This window comes from Centropristis striata, chromosome 11 (assembly GCF_030273125.1).
Source record: "Centropristis striata isolate RG_2023a ecotype Rhode Island chromosome 11, C.striata_1.0, whole genome shotgun sequence".
Lineage (NCBI taxonomy): Eukaryota > Metazoa > Chordata > Actinopteri > Perciformes > Serranidae > Centropristis > Centropristis striata.
Genome location: NC_081527.1, coordinates 7308027 through 7335992, shown reverse-complemented (window position 1 = coordinate 7335992; position 27966 = coordinate 7308027). Strand labels below are relative to the sequence as shown.

The 27966-nt window shown below is 38.1% G+C and overlaps 1 protein-coding gene across 1 annotated transcript in view; it reads right to left on the bottom strand.

Annotated features, from left to right (window-relative positions):
• ctnnd2b (catenin (cadherin-associated protein), delta 2b) overlaps nt 1-27966 on the bottom strand; it is a 240754-nt gene that overhangs the window by 151877 nt on the left and 60911 nt on the right. The window contains exon 3 of the mRNA XM_059344042.1: nt 12263-12375. Within this exon, the coding sequence (XP_059200025.1) occupies nt 12263-12375 (113 nt within the window). The remainder of the gene's footprint in view (nt 1-12262; nt 12376-27966) is intronic.

Sequence of the window (27966 nt, the reverse complement as noted above, 5' to 3'; positions counted from 1 at the left end):
AATAAAGGGACCTTCCACAAACAACTCGGTAAAGTGCCATTCATATAAAACTTTCATATCAAGGTGGGGGCCACAAAATATCATCACGAACCGCAATTGGCCCGCGGGCTGCAAGTTTGACACCCCTGCCTTAAAGGATACCCTGCTTTCTGTCTATTTACCCTAAATGGGACCATCATTTTTTATGTTGTATTGAAGAGATTGAGACCATAAACTTACGAGGAAAATGTTTTCTGAGGTAATAAATCAAATGAGAAGTAAACTAATTTTCTCATGGACTTCTATACAATTGGACTTCTTTTTGCAACCAGTAGAGCCGCCCCCTACTGGTCATTAGAATTAATGCAGATTTAAGGCACTTCAGCATTGGCTTTACTTTTTAGACCCAGAAACTATGTCCCCTTCTGTTATACAGTCTATGTTCACAGGCAAAGAAGTGTGTGTTGGACCCCCGATTCTACCTCCCTGTTTCAACTGTTTTATGAACAAACTGTTGTATAACTTTTGTGCATCACTTGCCCAAGCCTTTACCCAAATTGGTGTGGTTAAATGCATTTCAAACAAATTGCACGCATGAACATGCCACACATTGAACTGCGTTTTAAATTTCCCCACATTGTGCAATAATCCACCAAATGACAGTCTCTCCATAAAACATGGTCTGTGTGTAATTACAGCGGTGACATAAAACTACAATTGGAGTGACTACAAGCTACTGCACAAAATCAATCAAACAAAAAATCACCAGAATGGCATTTCCCCTCTTTCCTCTAACTCTCTGCATCTGTCTCTTTGATGCTCTGTTCTCACCACCTCTCTGATGCTTCAAGAAAAGAAACTCTACAATCATGTCTCGGCTATTTTGACTATACTATTTTGCTTCACACAGGTAGCAGCTACAGTATGACTCAGCCATATGCGTCAAAATGCAGGCTTGTCATTCTGACTTTGACATTTTTTTTCTTTTGGATGTTTACTGAAAGCATCAGTAGCTTAACATAAAGTGTGCAAAATTAATTCCTCTATTACATAATTGACCTACTTTCCAAGCGACTGTGACTGTGTCGACGTGGTATAGGAAAACCACATAGTATGTTTTCTCATAAACAATATCACAACCTTATTCAAAATGAAATAGAAAGTGAATATGTGGCACCAAATGTGTTTTTTTTTCTGGCTGGGGCTTTTGATTATTTCTTCTTGGGGCTGTTGAAGTTGAACTAAAGAAATTAATAAATAAAGCTGGGCACAGACGTGGCATTGAAAGTCAACACATTACATTTGTGATGAATCAAAGTATGACACACTAGCAATACATCTGTTTCGAATATTCTCAGACGAATGAATGAGAGACTTCATCAGCCTGCTCCACCTACTGAGATGGTTGTTATCAGCCCATTCAATGACCGCTCGCTGAAAGCAAAGTGGTTATATTTAGTTAAAAGGCCTCATATTCCTCAAGTGTACGCTACAGAACCACTTCTCTAAGGTTAGGGGGGAAAAAATCCTCTTTAGGTGTTAGAAAAGATAGTATAAAAAGTAAATAAATGCACGCAAATGAAGGTAAAGAGTTATGGGCATGACATGGGCACGGTAAAGGTGGAAAATCCTGGTTTGTTAATATAGCTGCCCATTTAATGGGCCAATAACAAATTACTGGCCCTACTGGCAGGTGGAGCAGGCTGAAGAAGCCCATTCAAACATCTGATAACATTCGAAGCAGGTGAGCAATAACAATCACATTTTTTTTATGTTAAGAAATAACATTCAGCATTCTCATAGGACTGTCAGATATGACCCAAGTCCAGAGAGAGGACAGGGAAATGCTGAAATTAGAAAACAGTCAACTTTCAAAATTGACAGGAAAATTTAAGGCAGGCTATCCTTTGCATTTACCTAGAACTGGTGATGTCCAAATGAAGCTCCATGAACCATTTTCTATATTTTCTGAGCCCACTAGATGGCGCTCTCTGTCCAACAAAGGGTTAAAAGCACATTGAATTGTTCTTTTTCTTTAAACCAAGAACGCCATCTAGTGGGGTCAACAAATACAACAAATGGTTCATGAAGCTTCATTTGGACATCACTACCAAGAACCTAACCCCAACCACTCAGACCAGTGTGATGAGAAATACTATTCAAAGAGGGAGCAGAGCCTGGTACAAGACTTGTTAACCCTTTGATGCACAACATGGGTCTAAAGTGACCCGAAAGAGTTTTTATGTTCTATATCTTTGCAATAAATTATTTTCATCATTCAGTATTCCAGGTTTTCCTCAATTAGTTTGTTTTTGATCATCATACATCCTAATTTTATGTTTTCCTTTATTCATTTTTTTATAAAATCTCTTTTTGTGTCACTACCCTTCTAATGCACAAAAAATGAACATGGGTCATTTTCGACCCATGTTCATTTTTTTAGCTATGCAGCTTGCTAAGCTAACTACTTAGCTAACTTATTGGCTAAGTATTGAGCTAAGTAGCTTGCTAAACCAACTACTTAGCTAACTTCTTGGCTAAGTATTTAGGTAAGTAGCTTGCTAAGCTAACTACTTAGCCAAGAAGTTAGCTTAGCAAGCTACTTAGCCAAGTGGTTAGCTATGTAATAATACAAAAAGTTTTTTCTTCATAAAGTATGAGAGGCAAAATGGAAATAATAATCTGTTGTTATCAAAAACAAGATATTTAAAGAATACTTGGAATATTCAATCATAAAACAAGTTGATATCAAAAGATAGAGCACAGAAACATACAGCAAGCATTAAATAACATAGGAAATGAATGCAGGTAATTTTTGACCCATGTTGTGCATCAGAAGGGGGTCAATCTGTTGTGAATCAAAGGGTTAATATCCCTCGCAGCCCTGCTAGGAGTGCGCAGCACCAGAGGAGCTACTTTAGCATGTCTACCACTGTGTTCTACCACTCCCCACAATGCTGCTCTAATTCCCTTTCTCTCGCTGCCTGTCTCATCTTCACTACTTTATGGTGATGGTGCCTCTTGGCTAGTCGTTTGATGCTGAAAAGATGCCTTTTTATTACACTGCTAGCATCGAAAAAAGAAACCTTGACATTTACTTAGTAAATACACCATGTGTGATATGAGCAACAGGTGATTGTAGTTCATAGAAAGTTGCTTTGGCAACTGGAGAATGGGAGAACCAGCAGCACAGTAAATTAAATCCAACTGGTTTTTATTTGTTAGTGTTTTTTGTAGGGCTATAGTGGGGTTATTGTAACTCTCTATGGGGTATAGCCTCATTAGGCTGCCTTTGGGAATATAATATATCTGATGTAATGTGTGATGATGAGATTGGACCCGTTTTGATTGGATGTCTATTCTGTTCCACTTTAGTCTGCTCTATTTATTTAAATAGTTTTATTTGAGTTTGGTCTAATCCTCAGGGCGCCAGCGTTTGGTTGCCTAAACTAAAAATAATTTCAGTCATTTCATATTTTGAGTAAGTAAGATGTGACATAAAACAATACAATATTTATTAGAGCAACTGAACAACAATCTTTGAAATTGAAGTCTTTCGTCCCAGTATACAAAACACCAGTACAGTTTTAGTTTTGCATGCATGTTTCCATCATTTTTTGATAAAAAGAAAAAGAATTGGAGTCCAATTTTCCAAAATGGTTGCCAATGGCAATGGAAGAAAGCTTTAATAGGTCTCTAAATGGAAACAAAGCTTATTTAAAATTGCACCATTATAGAGCAGGTGATTAGTTCATATGGAGTTTAATTACCACTTTTCAGTGGTGTACTACTAGTTTGAGCATCCATTCCAATTAGTTTTGGAAATATTTCACTTAAGACCTGGGTTGTAAATTGTTTCGTCAACAGGCCTGATTATGGGCTCTCTGACTGCTGTGCATTTCCCTGATTGCCTCAGCAGGAAAACAGTCCTTCAAATGCAGGGTTCGTACACTTTAGCAGTGGTCAAATTCAAGCATTTTTCAAGGACTTTCAAGGTAAATGTTCAAGCTTTTCCAGTATCTTACACCTGTTGTAAATTGCATGTTTTAGATGAGTACTTACTTACTAAAAGGGGGAGATTTCACTTAACCATACCAACAGTGATGGTATTACACTTTTAGGAGGAACGGTCTTCATTTCAGATAGGCTACTCATTATTTTTTACATTGAACATGTGATTATCTATAGTCTATAGATGGATATAGTCAGATTACAAGAGAAATACAGGAAGAATTTCAAGCATTTACAAGCACTTTATCCAAAATCCAAGCACTTTTTAAACCTTGAAAATAAATAATTTAAATTCAAGCATTTTCAAGGATTTCAAGCACCTGTACAAACCCTGCAAATAACTATTAGAGACCTTTCTTTAAAAACAAGTTTTACAATTTAATAATAATAACATTTCTGCACCCCTCTGCAAACACCTCGGCCAGTCAGTGTGCTGAGGAGAAGCAGAGGGAGAGCCACAGAGCTGCGACTCTAAACTGGCAGCTGAGTGCCCCGACAGCTTCTGGGTAATGGGCCCTCGCTAGACGGGTCGCATTTTCCCGCCAGACGAGCTGCGGTGGGTCTCGCCGGGTGCTGTGGTTACAGCCAATGCTTATACACACACACACACAAGCTCACCACTCAGCAGCCAGACAAGCATGCAGCCGTGCAGACAAATGTCGCAAATATGCACAGCCAAAAGAGACAAATAGCCCACCCTGAGAGGAGGCTACTCCTCAGCCAGCAGGGTGGAGTGGTCACCACAGTGCCACCAAAGCTCACATATCTGTTTCTTCTGGTTGTGTGCTCGATGTCAGAGGTCCACTCGGATGATTAGATAAAGGGACTGTAGCCAGGGTGCAGGTAAACACTGGGTGCACCAACAGAGCTAACAGACAGAGATACTATTCTTTGGCCAGAATCCAGGCTGCAATATGTAATTTTCTGCCACTAGGGGTCTCTCAATCAAACCAGTAACAAAAAGATGAGCAAAGTTGTGGTTGCAGTCAGCCTATTCCAGTTGGAATTCCTTCAGTTTTTACTGTTCAATATGTTTTAATCTGGAGCTGAATTAACCACAGAGGTCTTATACTCTCCAGAACAAATGGACCAGGTGATTAAAACCAGTAAAAATACAGAATAAAGCCGTTTTACCTAAAAACCAGTGTTCCTCGATACAGTTCGGCATGTCAGCAGAAGGGCCAAATTTAAACCGGTCATGATATAAATAAATAAAGCAGTTCAATGTTAAAAAAAAACTGTTTCTGGCTGAAGCCGACCTTGTCCTTGATTTAAATTACAGATTTTTCAAGGTTTGAAGATGATTGGAAACTTTTGGGATACTGAAAGTGCACCACTCAACAAAACAGTCTAGTCATTTTGAGATATACGGTCATGGAAAAAATATTAGACCACCCTTGTTTTCTGTTCATTTTAATACCTGGTACAACTAAGGGTACATTTGTTTAGACTAATATAATGAAAACAACAAAAATAGCTCATAATTGTTTAACTTAAGAGCTATTTTTGTTGTTATCATTATATTTGTCCAAACAAATGTACCTTTAGTTGTACCAGGTATTAAAATGAACAAGAAACGAAAGCAAAAGGGTGGTCTAATATTTTTCCATAACTGTATACATGCAGAAATGGAAGATATTCAACTTTTAACTTCCAGATCAGGGATTGCCAGATAAAGATGGTGAAGTGAAATGACAGGAGACGGTAGGCTAATAAAGCAAGAGGCCATAAAAGTAAATGGTAGGGATGCTGAATAACAAAAGAAGCCGAGGATGAGTGAAGGGGGGAACAAAATGTTTCCTTCAGTGATGGCAGACAAGACAAAAATCTTAGCTTCCTTTTATACAGTTCAGAAATGACACATTTTTGCTATGTAAGTTGGCCCATGTACCATAAATGATGTGATACACCTGTTGCACAAATTACTGGTTACAAATACTGACTAAAGACCATTGATTTTTAACTGCTGAATAGACTTGAGTGGATGCCGATAATTGAGGTTAAGTGACAAATACAAAACTACAGTGCTTCAATGGTGAACACTGACATGCACAATGCAGTCATAATCACAGTAATTTGCCACGTCCTCTGTTAGTTTCCGCCTCTTGTGGCGTTTCAGCCCAGAAGAACAACCAGCGTCACATTTGCAACCTTGACATTTGAGGCAGAATGGTCCTTTAAATAATGAGGCAACATATGTCACGCTCTTCTTTCCACAGACAAAAACATTGTCTCCGTTTGAGTGATAGAGCAACACACATACACACACACGCAGCCACATAGTGGATTTGTGCTTTTTGAAGTGATAAAGCAGCAGCAGCATACGCCGTGGCAGACACTGTGACCTGTGGTGACTGATTAAAACAGGAAACAATGGCAGAGCTGAAGATCTCATTAGCACCTCTGAAAGTCTTTATCTTCCGCAACACAACAGGAGCAGATTCCTGAACCGCCAGCCCCCTCACAGCCACGCTGCTGCACTTAACACTCATTCTTAATTCAACTTTTTCTGTGGCTTAGCCGGTCTGTCATTCCGCGGACAGATTTCCATTATTCCACGTACTTCATTTCTTACTTTTTTAATAGAGCTGTCGAGTCCAAATGTTAAGGACAAAGAAAGTCAACTGGAAGGACTTATAGCTAAACAAAAAAACACTGGAAATATTGGTGCATGATTCACATATCAATTGGTTTTGGGGATACCCTTCTTGTGACACAAGAATAACCTGTTTTATCAATAGTTGCAGGGACACTGTAGGTTTTTTTTCCTAACTTATTGCTAAAGTTACAGGCAACACTAACACAGTTACACAGTCCAATCCCCTATTGTTTTGCTACTTTATATCTAGCACAAGCATCAGCCAACGTGTCTGAAAACCAGACATAGTCATTGTATTGTCCCTGGTCGTCACAACACTTGCGATATTATATCCACTGTATCACAGTCTATGAACCTGTGGTTTGTCTGGGAGGAGAAACTAGAGCTTCTCTTTGGGGAAAGCCAATAAGATGACCTGCAAAGGATTTTTCTTGTAAGAAAAATGACATATTTTCCTCCTAAAGCACTTCCAGCTAGAGTCTTGAGATAACAGCCTGCTCCTAATGATATATTTAATGTACTATTGATACTGTTTCCAATGACAGGCATGAACCATATGTTAATACTGCTCTAAAGGAAGCAAAAGTAACCACACTATACAGCTTTCCCATTTACAAACAACAGAGGGTTTAAGCATCCTCTATCTTGGTAGAAGACACACTGGTACAATGTTGTGGTAGCTAACAGTATTTGGATATTTTTAGTATTTTGAAATAAAGTTATTTGCTTGAAAACAACAAGTAAGTAAGTATATTTGTATGGAACACTTGCCCTTAGGTTACTTTCTTACCCTAGACAACACCCTAGACGACAGTGCAAGCTAGCTAACATGACACGGAGACACTTTGAATCAGAGTGAGAAATGGTAGCTAGCGGCAAGAAATGCTTACCCCGGTGACACCAATAAATTTGCTTTTTTTCCTCAACTGTCCAAAACTGCATCTGTGCAGTCTGCAATTTGAACACGATGAGACAAACAGCCCTAATGTAGCTTTTATCATCTAACAAAAGAGGGAAACAAAGAACTCCACCAGCTAAAATGCTCGAGTCATGCTTACATGCTAATGCTAACGTAGCTCAACAATAAACAGTTGAAATAAAAGAAACACAAAATGGTATTCATTTCCAAAGGTATACAAAAGAAATACATTCAAAACACTGCAACAATTTAAATTGCTGGGGGAAAAAAAATCAAGCTTCTTGTTTATGCTACCAAATGCTTCCATCCATCCATCCATCCATCCATTTTCTTATCCGGGGCCGGGTCGCGGGGGCAGCAGGCTAAGCAGGGCATTCCAGACGTCCCTCTCCCCAGCCACAACGTCCAGCTCCTCCTGGGGGACCCCGAGGCGTTCCCAGGCCAGGAGAGAGATATAATCCCTCCACCGTGTTCTGGGTCTTCCCCGGGGCCTCCTACCAGTTACCAGCTACCAAATGCTACCATGATAAATTCCTGTACATGTCTTTAAGCTGCTAAATAAATGTTGTCCCTTATTTTCTAGAAGGCTGAAAGCACAAGCTGGCTATCAAGACACAGAGTACAGTGAGAAATGGTAGCTAATAGTAAGTTACAGAAATATTAGCTAATAGAAAGTAAGAGAACTCGTAGCTAATAGAAAGTAAGAGAAATGGTAGTGAATAGAAAGTAAGAGAGAAATAGAATATAATCGAAACAAAGAGAGAAATGCTAGCTAATAGTAAGTAAGAGAAAAATAGTAGCTAATAGTAAGAAAGAAGAGAAATGGTAGCTAATAGTAAGTAAGAGAGAAATAGTAGCTAATAGTAAGTAAGGCTAACCCAGGCGACACCAATAAATTAGCTTTTGCTAGTGGTGAGAACTGACATGATTCCTGCACTGTCCCAAACCGCTACTGGGCAGCCTGGGTTTAATTATACATGGTGAGCCAGACAGCTAACAAAAAACATGACAATTTATCACCTAACATACCTTCCTAAAGGAGAAAACTAAATTCTGTATCAGCCAAAATGCATCACAGTCTTGCTAACCTTGCTAATCATAAAAAGGGGATATAACAGAGGCAAAGAAAAAAGTTATTGATTTTCTAAAGCCACAAAACAACCAAATTAACTATATGAAATTACTTTTTCTTCGACCAATCTGCTGAGGTTTAATAGCTGTGCACAGTGTCAATACAAATGCTACCAAGATAAATTCCTGTTCATGTCTTGTAGTGGCAGATTAAATGTTGTCCCTTGTGTTCTCTGGGACAAGCAGCGTTGCCTAAAACTATTCAGAACAGCAACAATGCTAATGTTTCAGAGCTAATTGAACAATAAATCCTACATGCTTTATTCCACGACAAAACTTCTAGCATATTGCCTTGCTGGACTTGCTGTGTGTTTTGCCAAGCCATTTATCCATTTGGTAATTACCTCCAAGTCAAACAAAGTGGACGGCCTATAAAAAACAATGGAAGGCAGTGTAATCCACAAAACGCTCTGCTCCTCACTAAATAATAAACCCATCTAATCGAGTTAGCAAGATGGCAGCCTTTATTCCATCTGTGTGCAGCTGGGTGATGAAGTGGAAGACGTGTTTTTTTGGACTCCACACCTCCTCCATCTCCCATGTTGCCGCTATTTTAAATAGGGGCCCTCAATACAGCCCTGTGACAGCGTTGAGGAGCTAAATGCATGCACCAGTTAATTAGACTGGTGAATGAATCGGTTTTGGACCATCTTTCTGCTCTTTGTTGGTCCACCCCTCAAATTGAAACGAGAATTACAATGCCGGCAGATGAGTAATTAGTTTGAGACGGATGGAATCCCCACTCGCTTAACAGAATCAAAGAGGAGGAACGATGATGGATTGTGCGCGTCTATTTATGTGTGTGAGAGTGAGACAGAGAAACCGAGGCAGAGGCTTTAATCGCGTTACATTGTCCGGAGAGGCAGGCTAAGTGCGTTACCACTATTGTGTCAAGAGTGCTGTTTTCACATTGGGACTGGTATGGGATGTGTAGAATGTGTACTTTGAGCACAGAGCAGAGAGAAAGCTTGGGTCCAAACTCAATCAGCAGCAGATAATATGACAGTCTCTTCACATTGTGTACAGTTTATTTCCTCTCCTCGCAGAAAAAAACAAAAAAACCAAGGCCTTGAGCAGAACAATGGACTCCTGTGACAGCTGCACATTGTTTGGCAGCAATTTAGTGTATTTAACGGACAATTAATAGTGTGTCATGTTTGCAAGGCTGATGATTTGCTTTGTGCCATTAGACCTGAGCCAACATTCATTTAAACTACCAAAAACAGCTGCTTTGATCAACCTGAAGTGCTACACTGGCTCGATTTTGCGGTGAAATAATGGAATTTTGCTCCAAAAAATGGTATTGTTGGTGAGTCTTCAAAAGATTAGGTTTGCATAACACAAGGTCATGACTAGTGATGTCCAAATAAGCTTCATTAACCATTTTCTATATTTTCTGAGCCCACTAGATGGCGCTCTCTGTCCAACAAAGTGTTAAAAAGCACACTGAATTAGCCTTTCTTGTGTCTTTTTCTAAAAAAACAACAACCAAGAACGCCATCTAGTGGGGTCAATAAATCCAAGTAATGGTTCATGAAGCTTCATTTGGACTTCACTAGTCATGACTATAGCACTCAAATACAGGTAAAATCCATATTGATATGTTATGTATTTGACACATTTCTGGGGCATCAAACCCAGATAAACTCTGTTAGAATCAAACTGTCAATCTGACATCAGACTTCTTTCAAGTTCAAATCCTTCCGCAGCAAAGTGATCTTAATTCAGTCCTCATGCGTCTCTGAGATTAAAGATGCTACAGTATGTGTAGTCAACGTGCAGCTAAGAGCTCCAGGATGGCAACTTGATCCCATCATTAAACTTCACTCTGCCAGTGACTTTTTGACGGATCTATATCCTTTCTCAAGACAGACCTTACATATACAATTTAGTTGCCTAAGGTTATTATTCTTGAGCTTTTATTGTACTTTTTCTGAAAATACCTCTGGGCTGAAAACAGTGAGCGCTGATAACAGCTAATGTGTATATAAGCTTTAGCTACCAAAAAATGTTAAGTACAACACAAAAGAAGAACAGTTTTTACTTATCAAGTTTATATATATATATATATATGTATATAAACTTGATAAATAAAAACTGTTCTTCTTTTGTGTTGTTCTGAACATTTTTTGGTAGCTAAAGCTTCTCTGGAGACGAATATCCTCCTTGGTTGAATTGACTTTGAGGAAGTAGGAAGTTACAGTGAAAATATAGCAAAATTAGCATAACATTAACTCATTTTCCATTAACGTTAGACTATCCATGATGACAGAAGCCTCATTAACTCGCTTAAATAGTTAGTAATAGGCTTGCTACAGTATTTCAAAGCTGCACTCTTGATCATTTTTTAAAATATGAATGTATTGAATTATTATGGGTAATGGGAGAGGGGTCACTCGTAGTGACAAATGCACGAAGAACAACATTGTAGTCAGCATTTTGCCTCAGTTCTACTGAGCATTTTAGCGTCTTTCAGCTCATTGTTTTGGTTTTAGGACCCCAGATGAAATTATTTTCCAATTTCATCTTGGAAAAAAGGGATTGTCTTCTCCATTTAGAGAAATGGAGGGAAAATAAAGTCCAGCATCTCTTTATCAACAGCAGCTTTCCTCTAAAAAGTTATGATAAACACACTGTACTCAACCTTCCCAGCACATATCTGCAGATACTAGCTAGCAAACATAGCCGCTAAAGCAGCTAAAGAGGTGATCAAGACAAAAACAGAGCTAAAAGAAGAGCAAATACTGGACTGTGTCTGCTGCATGTGGAATTAGCTAATCACTTACAAATACAGTACAGGCCAAAAGTTTGGACACACACCTTCTCATTCAATGCGTTTTCTTTATTTTCATGACTATTTACATTGTAGATTCTCACTGAAGGCATCAAAACTATGAATGAACACATATGGAATTATTTACTTAACAAAAAAAGTGTGAAATAACTGAAAACATGTCTTGTATTTTAGATTCCTCGAAGTAACCACCCTTTGCTTACTAGAATATAAGACATGTTTTCAGTTATTTCACACTTTTTGTTAAGTACATAATTCCACATGTGTTCATTAATAGTTTTGATGAATTTACAATGTAAATAGTCATGAAAATAAAGGAAACGCATTGAATGAGAAGGTGTGTCCAAACTTTTGGCCTGTACTGTACATTACCTTTAACAACTTAATATATTTATAATATGTCAGGTTGTAGCCAAAAATGTAGCCTAAAAAAACCATTAATACTGCTTTAAATTGAATACTTGATCATTAGCTATATAGCTCTGCCAGAGAGAAAGCAAAATTTGTGTTGCTTTCTACCGAGATATGTGTTATTTGTGTGAATTTATAAGAAAACAACAATATAAAATCACAGCTCTGCTATTATATGTGTGTAGGTAAAGATAAGAAGGAACATAATCTGGTGCACCAAAAAAATCCTCCAAAGCAAAACAACAGGGGTTTTGAACTTTGGTTTCAATCGTGGACATGGATTTTGGACACAAATCAAGGAGCGTAGCTCTAATGTGACCCGCTGCAAAGCCAGTCAGCGGCAAAAGAGCAGCTGAAACAAACAGGTAGAGTGTACAGAAGAGGATTTGACAGGTGTGAGACAAACACACAGACACACCTGATGCTAGTCATGCTTCCAGTCTCAGAGCCAAGCTTGCATCGCTCCAGCTGACTGGCAACAATCTGTCGTTCGGCTTCCAGCTCCCTGGTCAGACGTTCAAACTGCAACTCCTGGAGAGAGAGAGAGAGAGAGAGTGTCAAAACATTCTGTCTGTCTGTTTATTTACTGCCACATTTACAGTCATCCTGAACATTAATTTGGCCCCGTTGTCTCTGACACATTTTTAATTGTTGTGAAATGGACTCTGCAGTCTGTGGTGGGAAAAACAGGCCAGTTAGCACCATGTCTGCCAGTTCCACACTGCCAGATATTCAGTGAGAGGAGTTTGATATGTCACAAAACTGTGACACCAAACTAAAGCCATCACAAAATGTGACATTTGTTATTCTGCGACTAGGAGGCTCATCAAACAGATGAAGTACGGGATGAAAAATGTTGTTATTTTGGTCCGTTTCACATGAAAGCTTTAGTCTAATGCCTGTCTGACAAATCATCTATACACTGTTAACCGTATGGATTTGCATCCCGCTGTTACCACGTGGTGGATGTCAGTCACATCCCCACAGCTGAAGAATTTGTAGCTGCAATGTGGTGGCTGGTGATAAAAAATTTAAAGGGGCGGGGGCGTCATAGTTGGGCTGGACAATATTGCCAAAAAAAACGGTGACAAAAAAATCGTCCGGCATGAACAGTTATTTCTGTTTCCCCTATGAACGGTATTAAATCGTCTACAACCCGACACCTTAACATCTATATTTTGCCAACTTCAAGTCTAGTTTTGAGTTTCTTTAGCTATTCTCTATTCTCTAGCGCCATCTAGTGGGTTCAGAAAACAAACAGAAAAAGGTTCATGAGGCTTCATTGGCACATCACTACTTAGAACTGTGTGGTGATACCATGCAGGGTTAATACACTGTAAAACCCAATTTGTTGTTTCAACTTAAATATTTGAGTGACCATGCTGCAAAATAATTTTATGTCAGGACATCAAAGACAATCGAGTTAACTCAAATGAATCTTGCTATTTGACTCAATATTTTAAGTTATAATGACTTTTGCACAAATCTTTGTTGTATTGAAAAGTAGTTGAAAATTAGTTTTGATAACAAAATAGCAACATTGGGTTTTACAGTGTACAGTGATTCAGAAAGTATCTTTACTTTATTTATGCCAGTAATTCAATTACAAAAAGTGGAAATAACACATTATATATGTCCATTACACACATAGAATTAAACATTTAATATCTTAATTTTTTCTAATTATGATAAATATGGCTTACATTTAATAAAGACCTAAAATTCAGTGTCTCAAAAATTGAATATTACAAAAGACAAATTTTAAAAAGTATGTTTAATATGTAAATGTGAAAAGTATGTCCATCTATATAGGACTATTTGACTTGAACTATTGGAAACTACTGGACCTGTATGTACCTTAAAAGCCTTTTTCATCTAAAAAAAAAAAATCCAGCAAACATCTAATCCAGATTCACGGCTGCTTCTGCATATAGGACTGTCTGTTCTGCTCCAGGCAAGTGTCATTTTGCAAAAATGTGGCAGAAAGAGCCTGAAGCAGCTGTTGGAGTGTGACAATTTCCCTAACATCATTAACATTAACATAAATTACCTCATGCCAAAAACACCCTATACAAAAAAAAAATACATTTTAGTTAACTAGCAGACCATGATGCTACTACATAATACTGACAGCAAAGAATTTTTTGCAATAAAAACATACAGAAAGGCAAAAATATCAGTAAAGAAAATGTGCAAAATGACAGAATCTATTAAGTCACTTGTTTATGCCATTTATGAGACAATCTGTTGGTATGAGTGGTTTTTCCATGAGGCTCATTGTTTTTACACTTAATTTATGCTGTTGAATGTGTGATGAGTAACCACCAATTAACTGATACGCAAACAAACCAACAGCTGATTATAGTATTTGCGCCTGCTGCTGCAATCATTATAGCTGATTAAACATAACTGATTTTACCAATTTGTGCAGAAAAACAAACAAACAAACAAACAAAGAAAAAACCTCATTAATCCAAATGGATTGTAGATAGTTTCAAATCAAGTAAAGAGCACACAGGAGCACTGGTCCTGAAAATCATGATTTAGAGCTTTAATTGGTTTCTGACAGTTTTCTGGTGGGGTTCCAGATAATAAAAGTGATGGGATTATCATAAATCATGTCAAAACGGGAGATATAATCAATCAATGCTCCCTAGTTAGCATTTGAATACAAAAAAGACATTCTGAAAGAGATCTGAGCTCATCGAAAAGCTATAAAATTCGGAATTTAAATCTGATTTATCTCCATATACGTCATTTGGTGTAATGGTCAGTTGTTTAAAGTTCAAGTTTAAAGTGAAGCTGCACTTTAAATTCTGTGTGAGGATCTTAGAACAAGCACTCATACTGAATATTATTTAACCCATAAGAACCCAGATCTGTTTATCCTTAAAGGAAAATTATGGAGGATATACAACAGACCAAGTGGACCACATAGAACACATTTATGATGTTTTAAAAAAAAAATACTACCCCTAAATGTCAAAGATCTGTGATGTGACATATATGTTACATTGGGCGTTTATGGAATTTATGTTTATGATATTTCTTGTTTTAAAATAAATAAATTAGACACCTTTTCTGCTTTCAGGAACACAGATTTGCCTTTTTCTTTGCATCTCCAAAACATTTATCAAAATTGTAACAGGGAAGGACAGGATTATTTTTTGTTTATATTTGGTCAAATGTACTTTAAATTGAACAGCAGAGCATATATTAATTTACAATAATTTAAACTGTGAAAATAATTGAGTGGCCTGTTACCATTTTTGTTATTGTGACAAATACGTCACATCAGGTTTTTTTGGACTTTTAGGTTAAAAGCCCAACGTGACGTATAAGTCACAGCGTTGTTTTGTTTTATATTAATTTTTTCAGGATATATGGTCAAAACAGGTTAAATGCAATACAGGACATTAACGGATTAGAATTGTTAAATACACAGTAATAAATTATTCTGTAGTCATTTCATTTTACTCAATATATTTGATAAAAATGTATTAAATATAAATGCGTCCTTGATTTTGAGGCAGTTGTTTAAGTAACTTTACTATAAAAATGTTTGAGATGGAATCTACTTATTTTGATCACATTAAATATAATCTTTATGTGTATGTAATTCTAAATCAAGAGAATTTTGAATGAATCCAACACAATAGAATTAGTCCGTTTTTAATTGACAGGCACTTCCTGTTAAGTTGTTATTAACTCAACTTGTAACTTAGTTAGATTTAATAAATAATATTGCGTGCAATCTGATGCCTAAATTTTATTGAGTAGCTATTGTTTACATTTTTTTACAGTGTAGGTTTAAACTTAGCCTCATAACAAAAAATAAGCTTTTTGAAATTAGCTACTTTTTCACAATTCTGTTTCCAGTCACAGCCATTTCTTGGCAAAGTCACTTCTTGTCACTTAACTTAATGTGAATTAATGTGAAGCATAAAGCTGAATATGGGAGATTCTAAAAGATTTAAAGTGTTTGTTACACGTGTGTCACCATTGGTTCTTATGGGTTAATACTTTACTTTACTTCTGTCTCATAAGCTCTGTATATGAACAAGAATATGTTGGAAAACATCCACGCCACATGGCCTGTTGCATATCTAACACCAAACCCTTGTGGAGTTTTTTTTAAGCCAAATTAAGCTACAAATATTCAGAAAGCAATTGCAAGTCATTAAAAGTGAATAAAAAGTCAGACGGCTCCGTTTGCACAGACACGGTCAGGGTAACAACTTAACTTTTTTAATAGCTTTAACATTCGAAATGCCCTCGAAATATCACTGAAGAAATACATTTTCCCGTAAGAAAGAACATTAATCTTATTTATAGCGATTAGACGATGTGTGTTTTAATCTTAAGCACACTGACGGAGAGCAGAGTGCCGGTCTGTGGGAGCTTAAATGCTGATGATGCCTCAGGCAACTCCAGGCTTCCCACCATAATGATACAATTTGATTATAATGAATCATTAATGTAATAAGTTAACAAATCAAATTGCAAATTTCACTGTAATTATGCACCGTCTTCGTGTTATTAATGGTAACGGGACATGCACACGCAACATGCACGTGCACGGACATAAATGCTTTTGCATGGATTCTGCAGCGTAAAGACTCATAAGCACTGCAAAAAGCCACCTCTCAAAAAGAAAAGAAGTACAAAAATTAGGTGTATTTTGCTTAAAAATAGCAAAATTATCTGCCAATGGAACAAGAAAATTTGGCTTGTCAAGACTTTCCAAAAAAGGTATAAAAAATTTATAAAAAATATCTAATCTTTACGAACCCGAAAATACCTTAGAATTAGTGTGTTCGAACTAATAACAAGTGATTTTTTTATTGTTATTGTTAAAAGTTTTATGTTAAATGTTTAAATATCAAGTGTCAGTTTACAACTATGTGCCAATGTACTAGTTAATTACATACATACACAACAATACAAACTTCTATTGTTTCATTGATAATAAAACAATTGATTCCATCTGGCTGCTTGTTTTATGTGAAGAGGTCAAATTATGTCAAACGTTATGATTTCTTAGTTATGCTTGAAATAAGAAATTATTACTTTGAAATATCAGTTTTATACTTGTAAGTGTTGATGAAACGGCTTTGTAACTGTTGATATTCTACACTGTAAAACTTTTTACTGTAAAATTACAGTAAATTACTGGCAGCAGTTTCGCCCGTAAAATTTAAAGTACCTCTACTGTTTTATAGAAATACAGGTCCGTTTACTGACAAAGTGTCTCGTCACGAAGAAAAAAAAATAGTGTGACGTTTAAATGTTTAACTCTAAAATATGTTACAACTAATCCATTTAAACTGTATATTATGATTACTGGAAAAACAACAACATTGTGATTATTTCAGCCCAGACAAAAAAGAAATAAAATAAAACTTTTCTTCTTTTCAAAAATAACGGCTTTATTTTCCCTACATGCTCAGTTGAAAACAGTAAATTCCTGTAAAAATATCATTTTGACCGTTGGAATGCCTGAGCAATCATGATAACTCCCACAATGCATTGTTTTCACAGCAATATACTGTACAATCATAATACAGGAAGTTACTGTTAGAATTTGCCTGTAAATTTACAGCAAAGTAAATACATGCTTGAAACTACACTGTACAGTGTAGTTTCAAGCACTCCGTATAGGTAATAAAATCTCAGTAACAAGCTGTAATATCTGACTTCGATAATTAAGAACCAAAACACATGCTGACTAAGAAGAACTATCTTATCAGGCAAAAAATAAGCATATAACCCTCGATCTAAGATATTTAATCTGACTTAGATTTCAATTTTTGCAGTGTGAGAACACACTGGGTGGATATATAGAGCCAGTAACAGTGCCAGGGGTATATGGAAATGTTCTCATTGACTTTGTGACACAGTTAAGTGCATTGTGCAGCAGCGTTTATGTTCTGCTTGTAAAACACTAAATGTAACTTCTGTCAGACGGAGATGTTGTGGACGCAGAGCAGTCTGTTGATGTTAACATGCTGTAATGCTCTCACACACACACACACTGCTGTGAAATCTCTCAAGTGTGAATGCAGCGAGAGCAACATGCAGACTTCCCAACTTCAACATGATGATACATAGATGTGTTTACACTGCACTCTGGACCAAAATAGCAGCTCAACAGGCAAAAAAATAAAATCACCTATGAGGTGTGCTGAGCTGGCTATTTAGTGAGCTGATAATAAATGGATAAAAATAACATTAATCCTTTCAGTGTTGGAGTTGGAGCCAATCATCTGCACAAACACATGAATTCAGCCTGTGTGTGTGTGTGTGTGTGTGTGTGTGTGTGTGATCTCACTGCTTTAAAGGCCCATTTGTAGATAAAAAGCTGTAATCCCACACACCAGAAAGTTAAAACAGAGCGACTAGAAAGCTGCAAGATTTCAATCATTCAATCACACCGAGTAAACTTTTTACATCTCAGCTGCACGCAAGAAAAACTGCAAGCGTTTCTCTGTGTGATCTGCAATCAAATCAATCCAGCCAGCCTCATCAGCTGACGTAAAGCAAGGAAAAAGCAAGGCGAAAACAACCTACTTCGACTATCTCCACAGCAGACGAAGGGGAGAGATGAAACGGAACGCTTGTGTTTTTCTCTTTGTTTGTTTGCTTGTTTGGCGCTCCTACAGCTGAGAGCGCAGAGGGCTGAGTGGCTAAGCGAGCTGACTAACTAGCTGGATGGCGAGCCGTGAGAATGGTAAAGGCTTCTTGAAAACATCCAAACAAAAGCTCCCTCCTCCCCCCCCCCAACCCGCCCGCCTCCTTCCCCGCCGATCTCTTCTCCCTCCAATTCAGGGCTGACAGGCAGACACCTGTTACTGCAGAGGAGACCATGATGGAATGTGTTCTGAGGACTCAAGAGTAAAAAAAAACGGCAAAAAAACAGCAGGAGAGTGATGGGAGAAATGACGGCACGTACCTTCACATGGACCATACTTCACAGAGAGACACAGAGGTAAAGAATATCCTGATTTTTTTTCTGCTCCCCTCTGGTCAGAAAGCAACAACACTCTGTCTGCCTCCTCCAAACACTCATATGTCCTGGGTCAAACACAGCCAGCGACAGAGGGACAGAAAGAAAGACACAGAGAGACTCTAGTGTCACTTGAGCTGACTGCAACTCAGCCCCTCTCTCTCTCTCTCTCTCTCTCTATGTCTCTTTCTCTCTCCCTCCTCAGGGGCCACGAAACACACACACACACACACACACACACACGCTGTTCACTGAGGCACAAAGGTCCCCATGGCAACGGAGCATTTAGAAGCCCCGTGGCATTATTTATGCAACGTTGCATCACAATGGGCCCTCCCACCGGCCGACCCTGCCAAAAAAGCCCGCCGCTCGCCACTCACTCTCTCTCTCTCTCTCTCTCTCTCTCTCTCTCTCTCTCTCTCTCTCTCTCTCTCTCTCTCTCTCTCTCTCTCTCTCTCTCTCTCTCCTTTTCCTTTACTTTCCTCCCTCTATCCTTTATTAACCTCTCTCACTTTCTCTGTCCTGCACAATAATTCAACAAACATATGGAGCCTTAACAATGTTTTATGTCCTGTTGTAGAGAATGAGCTGATTTTTGGACTCGTTTTGAGTTAAATTACGTTTTTTGTTGTTGTTGTTGTTTAATTTATTCTTTATTTTTTTTATTTATTCTTATATTTATTTATTGTTTTTGAGAATGCAATGCGATTGTATTTACAAATTGCATTGAGCAAATAAAGCGGTTTTGAAATTGGAAAAAAAATTCTCTCTCTCTCGGCCTCTCTCTCTCTCTCTCTCTCTCTCTCTCTCTCTCTCTGACCAGACCATCTGCAGATCTCCCTCTCTCTCCCTCTCCTCTGCCCCGCCTCCCCTCCAGCCACCATCTCTGAAGAGCAAAGGCTGGGGTGGTGGTGGTGGTGGTTTGGGGGTTATTAGGAGAAGGGGCGAGCCAGGGGAGACAGAAGATGGACGTGAGACGAGATGGAGGGAGGCACACACACTCAAAACAGTCGACTCATACCTTCACACACATGCCAACACACACACACACTGCGTGTTCTGCCTGGGTGGAATTGGACAGGCTGAAAACAGGATGTAAGGAGAGCATGGGGGTTCAAAAAAAAAAAGTATGTGTTATCAAACAGGTGCCGCCAACCAACCTTGCAGCCAATTTTTTCCAGTGGCTGCCTAAAGTATTGCAATAAAAAAATCTAAATCCCAAAAATAATTTTCCCCCATGGACCATTTCTCGAGTTGAGAAAAGCTATTTAGCCTCTTCTTGCAGATGCCAGCTTCCATGGACGACTTTCCGTCTTTTACTGGCTGTAGCGGGTAATTTAAATCAATGGAATACATTGGTACTCAAGTACTTAGTACTTTCACCCTCGAGGGAGAAAAAAACAAAAACAATAATAATTTTCGATGCCTATTGTCACCCTCCCTTCGTGTTCTGTCTTGAAAAGAATAAATATTAACAAAATAAAGAAACACATAAACCATGACATTTTCTCACTTGTGGTGCTGAGTCACGTGACGTGTGGTCATTGCCTTGCCCCCCTTTAGACGGTCAGATTGCTGTCACAGAGGTTACGTCACGTCAAGTGACAGACACGTTATGTTTTGATATATGTTGTAATTCGTAGTACTGACACACAACCTCGTCTGTCATTTAGGTTGGAGAACTTTTTGCCATAGAAGCAATTTTATTTTAGTACTAATTCAAGGCACTTGTATTTCTACTACATGTGCTGCCTTTATATTGTCGTTCTTACTCCACTAAACTTGAAATCTCTCTTGGATTAGCTTGCAAATATTCACAAAGCTGGGGTTGCTTTTCTGACATCATGAAAGTTTTTCGAGATACATGATTCTCACAGGACAGCACGCAACAGATGATCTTAAAGAATATGATGCATTGTTAAAATGAGTACAGTCTTAAGCATCTACAGTGATACAACAGAGACATCATCAATGCAGCAGTTATCCAAAAATCATCAGATATGTCAGAATCTGACTGTAACTGCAGGGAACACTTTCTGCACAGTCTGTTTTTGTGTGGTATGAGTACATTTGCCTCAGTAAAAGATCTGAATACTTCTTCCACCACTGGCTCTATTGGTCCAGTCAGGCCAGCATTTATAACAGCAATCATTTCATTTCAATGGATCAGTGGAATCGCTTGTGGAGGCAGCAAGTCAATGAAAATGTCTTATAGTGCATTCAACTTTTGGGAACTTTGACACAAGAATTTAAATCACTGACCGAGAGCAAACTGTGCTGTCCTTAGAGAGAATGGAGAGCCAGAGAGGCCAAAAGAGAGGAAACCATCATATTAGCTGTGTAGCACAATTTACTTTTATATTACAGCCCTCTCACAAAGTAAAAACTGCTTCAAATGGAGGGTTTGGAAAGACACAGTCAATGATGACACAGCTGCAAGAAAGCATGTCAAATTAAAATCTATACAGGACTTTAGATAAAAAAGCAAGCATGCTCATCCTTCTCTTACCCAGATACACTCGCACTGAAAATCACAACCCATGGCTTTCCAACAGGTGCTACAGTCACAAGAAACCACTGTTTAAAAATCCTTTCTTTGTTTTAGCTCCTTTATCCGACAGGTCCACGTCCCACTCCCTGATGCCACAGTCTGACTTAACCAATCACGACATCCAGCCTGGTACATGCTGCACATGCAAAGCAAAGCTCCGGCCTCCAGTCATTTCTTTATTCAAATTTGGATTGGTTCAGCTTACACGGCTGTTTGGCTGCAGACTGACTGAGTGCAGGTTTAATCAGCATCAGGTGAGTGTTTGGTTAAAACTAGACTGATCAGCTTGATCAACTCAACGTGTCAGTCTGCAACTCTGAGATTAAAAGAACAGTATGTTAACCCATTTAAGCCGGGAAAGCATTACTACATTTCTACCATTAAAACCGGGGGCGCTGTTGCGTTATTCTACCATTAAAGCCGGGAAAGCGGATACGTCGTTTTGTAGTATTTGTAGTTTTTTGCGACCTATTTTCGGTCTCTTGGCCAATGAAATGCATCAGAATACATGTGGGAGTGTCGCAGTGCATCATGGGACTTTCCAGAACTTTGAAATCAAGGCAAAAAAAGACACAAAATAACCAAAATATAATAATATTCCCATCCCTAGCACTGATATGTAGAAAAAAAATCACTGATAGGGTCTTAAACAGTACTGCTCAACTACAACATCATCATGTCCACCTACTGATGGAAAGAAACACTTCCTGGCCGATATCAGATAGGAGTGCATGCATGCATGTGTGTGTGTGTGTGTGTGTGAGTAATCATAGCTTGATAAGCAATTAAGTGAAAAGGACAACAATTAACTATGTCTTAATGGGAAGGTTCTACAATCAAGTGCTTGTCAACTGATTGCATTACTAAAGATTGGGCTCCAATCTGAGCCTATTAATGGAGACTGAGGGGAGACAGATAGAGAGTTAGTGTGCAGCCAGTAGCTTACAGGAACAGGCTGGCCCCTGAAAACCCCATTAAAGCAATTAGTAAAGTAAAATAAATGACTGTAGGACAGTGGTGGGCTGCATGGGGAGCAAAGTTGCAGTGTGAGTGTGTGTGTGAGTGTGTGTGTGTTCTGTAGCTGTCTCCCCCTCTCTCTCCTGTGTAAAGCGGTCTAATTGTGCCCCGTGGTGTCCGCCTGGCATTTAGTTGTTTCAGAAAGGGGCCCTGTTCAATGAGAAAATGTCACACAGTGGCTGTACAGCTAAGACCACTGCTGTCTGGAGCTATTGTTTTAGAGCAGGGAAAATTACTAGGTACATCCAGTCGGTAACAGAGTTGTCCCGGAGGCACGGGGAAACAAGCCAACACGAAAAGGTGGAGGAGTGATAGAGAGATAGAGGCCAGGGGAGCAGGGAGAGAGAAGTGAAATGAGATAGAGGAAAAGAAAACTTCAACTGACTTGAAAAGCAGCGAGGAAAGGGGGGTGGGGGGCAGATTCTGGGAGATTTAGTGCTCTCCGGATACCAAAACTACTTAAATGTTCATCCTGAACCAGACAGATTTGTCTTGTTTCTCCGATAACCGCGGCTGCAGATCCTGGTTTAATTCCTCTCCTCTGTGTTCCCGCCCCCCCTGTGCTACACCACTGAAACTGGTCTCAAGCACAGTCGTGAATTATGAGCCACTGTAAAATATTCAGAAAGCAGCGTCTTTGTTGAGCTCATTGTGCCGCAATTTTTAATTTTTTTTTTCGAAATGCATCAAGGTAAAATTGTTTATTCAAACTTGGGGGCGAATGGAAACCTGGAGGATGTGAGACGCCCAGGGCCGTGACACATGAGGTAAACATCTAAAGGGGAAGAGTTCTCCCGAGTTTTTAATCACATTGAAACACCTTGTGGTCTTGTTATTTTTGTCGCGGTTTATTGCCTGTTGCTGGGAGGATTGCCGATTGACATTCCACTCCCCAAAAACAACACTGTGTCTGCAGGTGCTGTTTGGAAAAAAAGGAGAAATGAGAAGCTCTGCTCAATATAAAAGCTTACTGTCCTCTTTGGAGAAAAGCTTTTACTCAATGGATCCAAGAACAAATCTAAATAGAACGGTTTCAAGACCTGGACAAGATCCTAACTGCTGTAATTTCCTGTACATATCTTCTTGAGGACAATCATCATCTGTCTTGGCCAGATTTAAAAGTCTACAACTCAACGTAAATTAATATTTGTAAGATTCCTTTAACAACAGTCTTCTTGTATTTATTTGTTAACTACAGAGCTTTTTGTCACTCAATTAGTGCCGTGAAATATATTGTCAGAGCTTAATCTTGTATTAAACAACTAGCTACAGTTAGTGATGTCCAAATGAAGCTTCATGAACCATTAGCAAGAGTTTTTTGGCTATCTATTTGGCTTTTGCATACATATTTCCATGCATGTTTTTCTTTTTTTTGTGCGACTTTTATGGCTGCTAGTAGTGATGTCCAAATGAAGCTTCATGAACCATTAGTTGTATTTGTTGACCCCACTAGATGGCGTTCTTGGTTTAAAGAAAAAGATTCAAGGAACGCTAATTCAGTGTGCTTTTAACCCTTTGTTGGACAGAGAGCGCCATCTAGTGGGCTCAGAAAATATAGAAAATGGTTCATGAAGCTTCATTTGGACATCACTAGCTACAGCAACAGTATGACCAGTAGATGATTGGCTTTCATTGGCTATATTAGGTACAACTTCTGCAGGAAAGAAACATATATTCGATGAGTTACAGCACAGTGGACTATCATTGGCTCGTCCATGTGCTCTTCTATTTGTGGCATAATCTAAAGAGCACAGGTTCACAGGTAAGGGGGTGGCTATAAAGCTGAATAAATATAATAAAAATAAAGGAATCCAAAATACAAACAAAAGACACAGTCAGGTGTCCATCACAGGTGATGGAAATGTACCATTTTTTTTTTTTTTTACCATTTATACACACAAAAACAGCAGAAAAAAATAATAAATAATAAAACTACAAAACAATCTATTTGCATGTAAATTAAAAATAGTAATAGTTTTCATTGTAGAAAGAAAATGCACACTTTAAAAATGGTCTAGAAACATAAATGGCACACTGTGAAAGCTCCTATGATGCACTTTCCACTGGCTTTCTCAGCTTGTCTACATATCATATATAAATAAAGTTATTACTGTAAATAAAACATGGGTATTTGCAACAAATAGGTGGACTCCAGAGGGTTAACTCAGTACAAGTTGCTGCTTTCAAGGGCCTGATTAACAAAAAAAAAAGAAAAGTCAAGAAAGCAAAAAATATCAAATCAATTCAAATTATTCATGCAGGAACGTCAAGTGTGAAATGTGAGGCTTCACTATGATCAAGGATGACTATTAATACACACTTTTTGTAAATGTATGAGAGGCAAGATTTTACTTTAGTCAGTGTAAGATGGCAGAGAAGGCCCAGAGGAATCGGGATGATTTTACCACTCCATCACCTCACTTCTGCCTTGATGATCTGGTTCAAAAGTAATGAATTAATAATAAAGATACAGCAATTAACTATGGGCTGATAAACGCCTATTCAATAGTTTGACTACACTCAAATCGGTACAAAGTCCAAGCTTTAAAGATTTGGGAAAAATGAAAGTATTGAACATTTTTGTGTTGCTGCTGAAGTTGTGAGTCAACTTGAGACCATATTATGAAAAAAAATTTGTAGTTTTGAGAATGAAATCTGACAGAATAGTCAGAGTATTGCCTTAATAAAATATGTTTATCTGTAGATCTGTATCTGTGGCAGGAGGGGTTTAAGACAAATAGGTAAAGAGTGAAAAAAAAGAATAGAAAGCAATCCTCATTTCTCAGCCATGTAAAAGCTGAAATCCTTACTTTGGCTATGTTGCAGCATCTGCCTCTTTCTTCATTTGCCAGTAATAAAAAAATCAACATCTACCATTTAGACTAGACTTATGTGAATTAAATATAAAGCATTGTATCTTTTCCTTTGCAGTGTCAACTGTCTGCTCAATTCTCTACATAATAGAACTCTTACAGTCAAGTCTGGAGCGCTGGACTCAACTGTGCAAGCCAACAGAGCACACACACACACACACACACACACACACACACACACACACACACGCACACGCACACACACTATCTTAGCCTCACTTTCTTGTCAGTCCCCAGTCAACCTTTTGTTCTTGCTGTGGCAGGTAGCAGAGAGAGAGCCGACAATCAGACTGAGCTGCCAAATGTAAGAAACCACTGGTCCTCGAGCTCTGCCACAGTACACTGCTTTGAGACAGCTAGCAGCTAGTGATGTCCAAATGAAGCTTCATGAACCATTCTTACAAAAAATAAAGGCAAAAATTACAATAATGGCTTACATTTATATCACAGTATATTGCCAGTGTATTTTACAGTAGAGTAATGTTATTTTTTTTTTAAACTGTAAAAATGTCATTGTTACTAAAACTGAATTAACCCATTTATCATTGTACAGTCTTTTACTGTCATGGTTAGGCAGTTTTTGACCGTAAAATCTACAGACATCTTTTACAGTGTGTAACTCAACTATACAATGTTTCTTTCCTGCAGAAGTTGTACCTAATATAGCCAATGAAAGCCAATCAGCTACTGGTCATACTGTTACTGTCGCTAGTGATGTCCAGATGAAGCTTCATGAACCATTTTCTATATTTTCTGAGCCCACTAGATGGCGCTCTCTGTCCAACAAAGGGTTTAAAGCACACTGAACTAACCTTTCTTGAGACTTTTCCTTTAAACCAAGAACGCCATCTAGTGAGGTCAACAAATACAACTAATGGTTCATGAAGCTTCATTTTGACATCACTACTAGCAGCCATAAAAGTGACACTCTGAAATGGTCAAAAAAGAAAAACATGCATGCAAATATGTATACAAAATCCAAATAGATTGTTAAAAAATCTCCTCACAGCAGTGACTGTCCACCCTTTACTTCGGAACAAGGCACGTCAGACCTGTATTGGTGGTGCACTGGGCTGTAAGAGTGATAATCTGTGTTTAAAGGGTGTGAAGGGTGTCTTTTTAAGCCATAAAACAAAAAATAGACATGCCATCAGAGTTTATGGAAACATTAACAGCTACGTTACCCCCTCAAGCTAAAAGCCCCATCTATTTTAATGTTTAATGCAAAACCATGAGCCTCAGCCTTTTAGCAGTCATCCAGTGGTGTTTTTCAGGGGAAAAACAACTAAATCAGCTACTATGGATGAATGCAAAATCAGGAAATTACACAATGTTACAATTGGACATGATGATCTATTTCACACTTTTATCTAATCTGACTGGGCACATACCTGTCACATATACCACAACTTCACCAGTTGTTATAACGCTCAGTTCTCCATTTGTATGCACTGTCAATTTGGTAGCTATTGTTATAAAAGTGACATGGCTCCTTTAAAAGTGAATACAACAGGAGACGAGCAGAGAAATAGGCCGGTGGAAAAACAGTAAAGCCTGAAAAAAAACCTGATTATATATAAATAAATAAATGCTAATAAAAATGACATAAAAGCAGATTTTCACAAAAATATAGTTGTAGTAACTACTACCAAGAATTTCTCATTTATTTGTCGGGGGATTTTAGTTCTACTACACCAGGGGTCTCGAACTAAAATTAAGACACAACATGACCCAAAAAAAAGAAACAAAAGGACTGAAAAAACACTAAATTACTTTAAAAAGACAAAAAAGACACAAAATGACCAACAAATACACAGAATTACCAAAAAAGACACAAAATTATTAAAATAGACACACAATTATTAAAAAAAGACACAAAATGACCAACAAAAGTAATTAAAGGGACCTTCCACACACAACATGGTAACGTGCCATTCATATAAAACTCAAACATTAAACTTTCACATCAAGGTGGGGGCCACAAAATATCGTCAAGAGGGCCGCAATTGGCCCGCAGGCCGCGAGTTTGAGACCCATGTACTACACCTTTAAATATTGTGGTCATTGCTCATTTTATGACATTAATGAAAATCAGGTTGTAGCTGCATAACTGTTCAGATAGAAAACAATGTTCCTTATTGACACAGGGACAACCAATCTGTGAATATCTTTCCAACTTTACCGAACACAAAAAGCTGACTTTATTCTCCTCATTTAAACTTTATTCTCAAACTCCATAATGAAAAAAAAATCCTCCTCTCATTATATTTTCTCCTACCTGGCTCTAATCCCCTTCAGTTCTTCCCCTCAAGGACTGATTTATACACTGTGATGCCGCTAACATCACACATGCACCAGGACAGCACGCTGCACTGTACATAATTAAACTGTATAACTGCTGGTACATTTTAAACTAGACCTTTTCTCTTTATATTTTCACATTCTATCCTAACTGATACCTATTCTATAGACTGTTGCTATATATTCATGAACCGCCAGTTATTCTATTTGATTAACCCTTTGATGCACGACATGGGTCAAAAATGACCCTCATTCATTCCCCATGTTATTTAATGCTGCTGTGTTTCTGTGCTCTATCTTTTGATATCAATTTATTTTATGATTGAACATTCCAAGTAATCTTCAAATATCTTGTTTTTGATAACAAAATATCA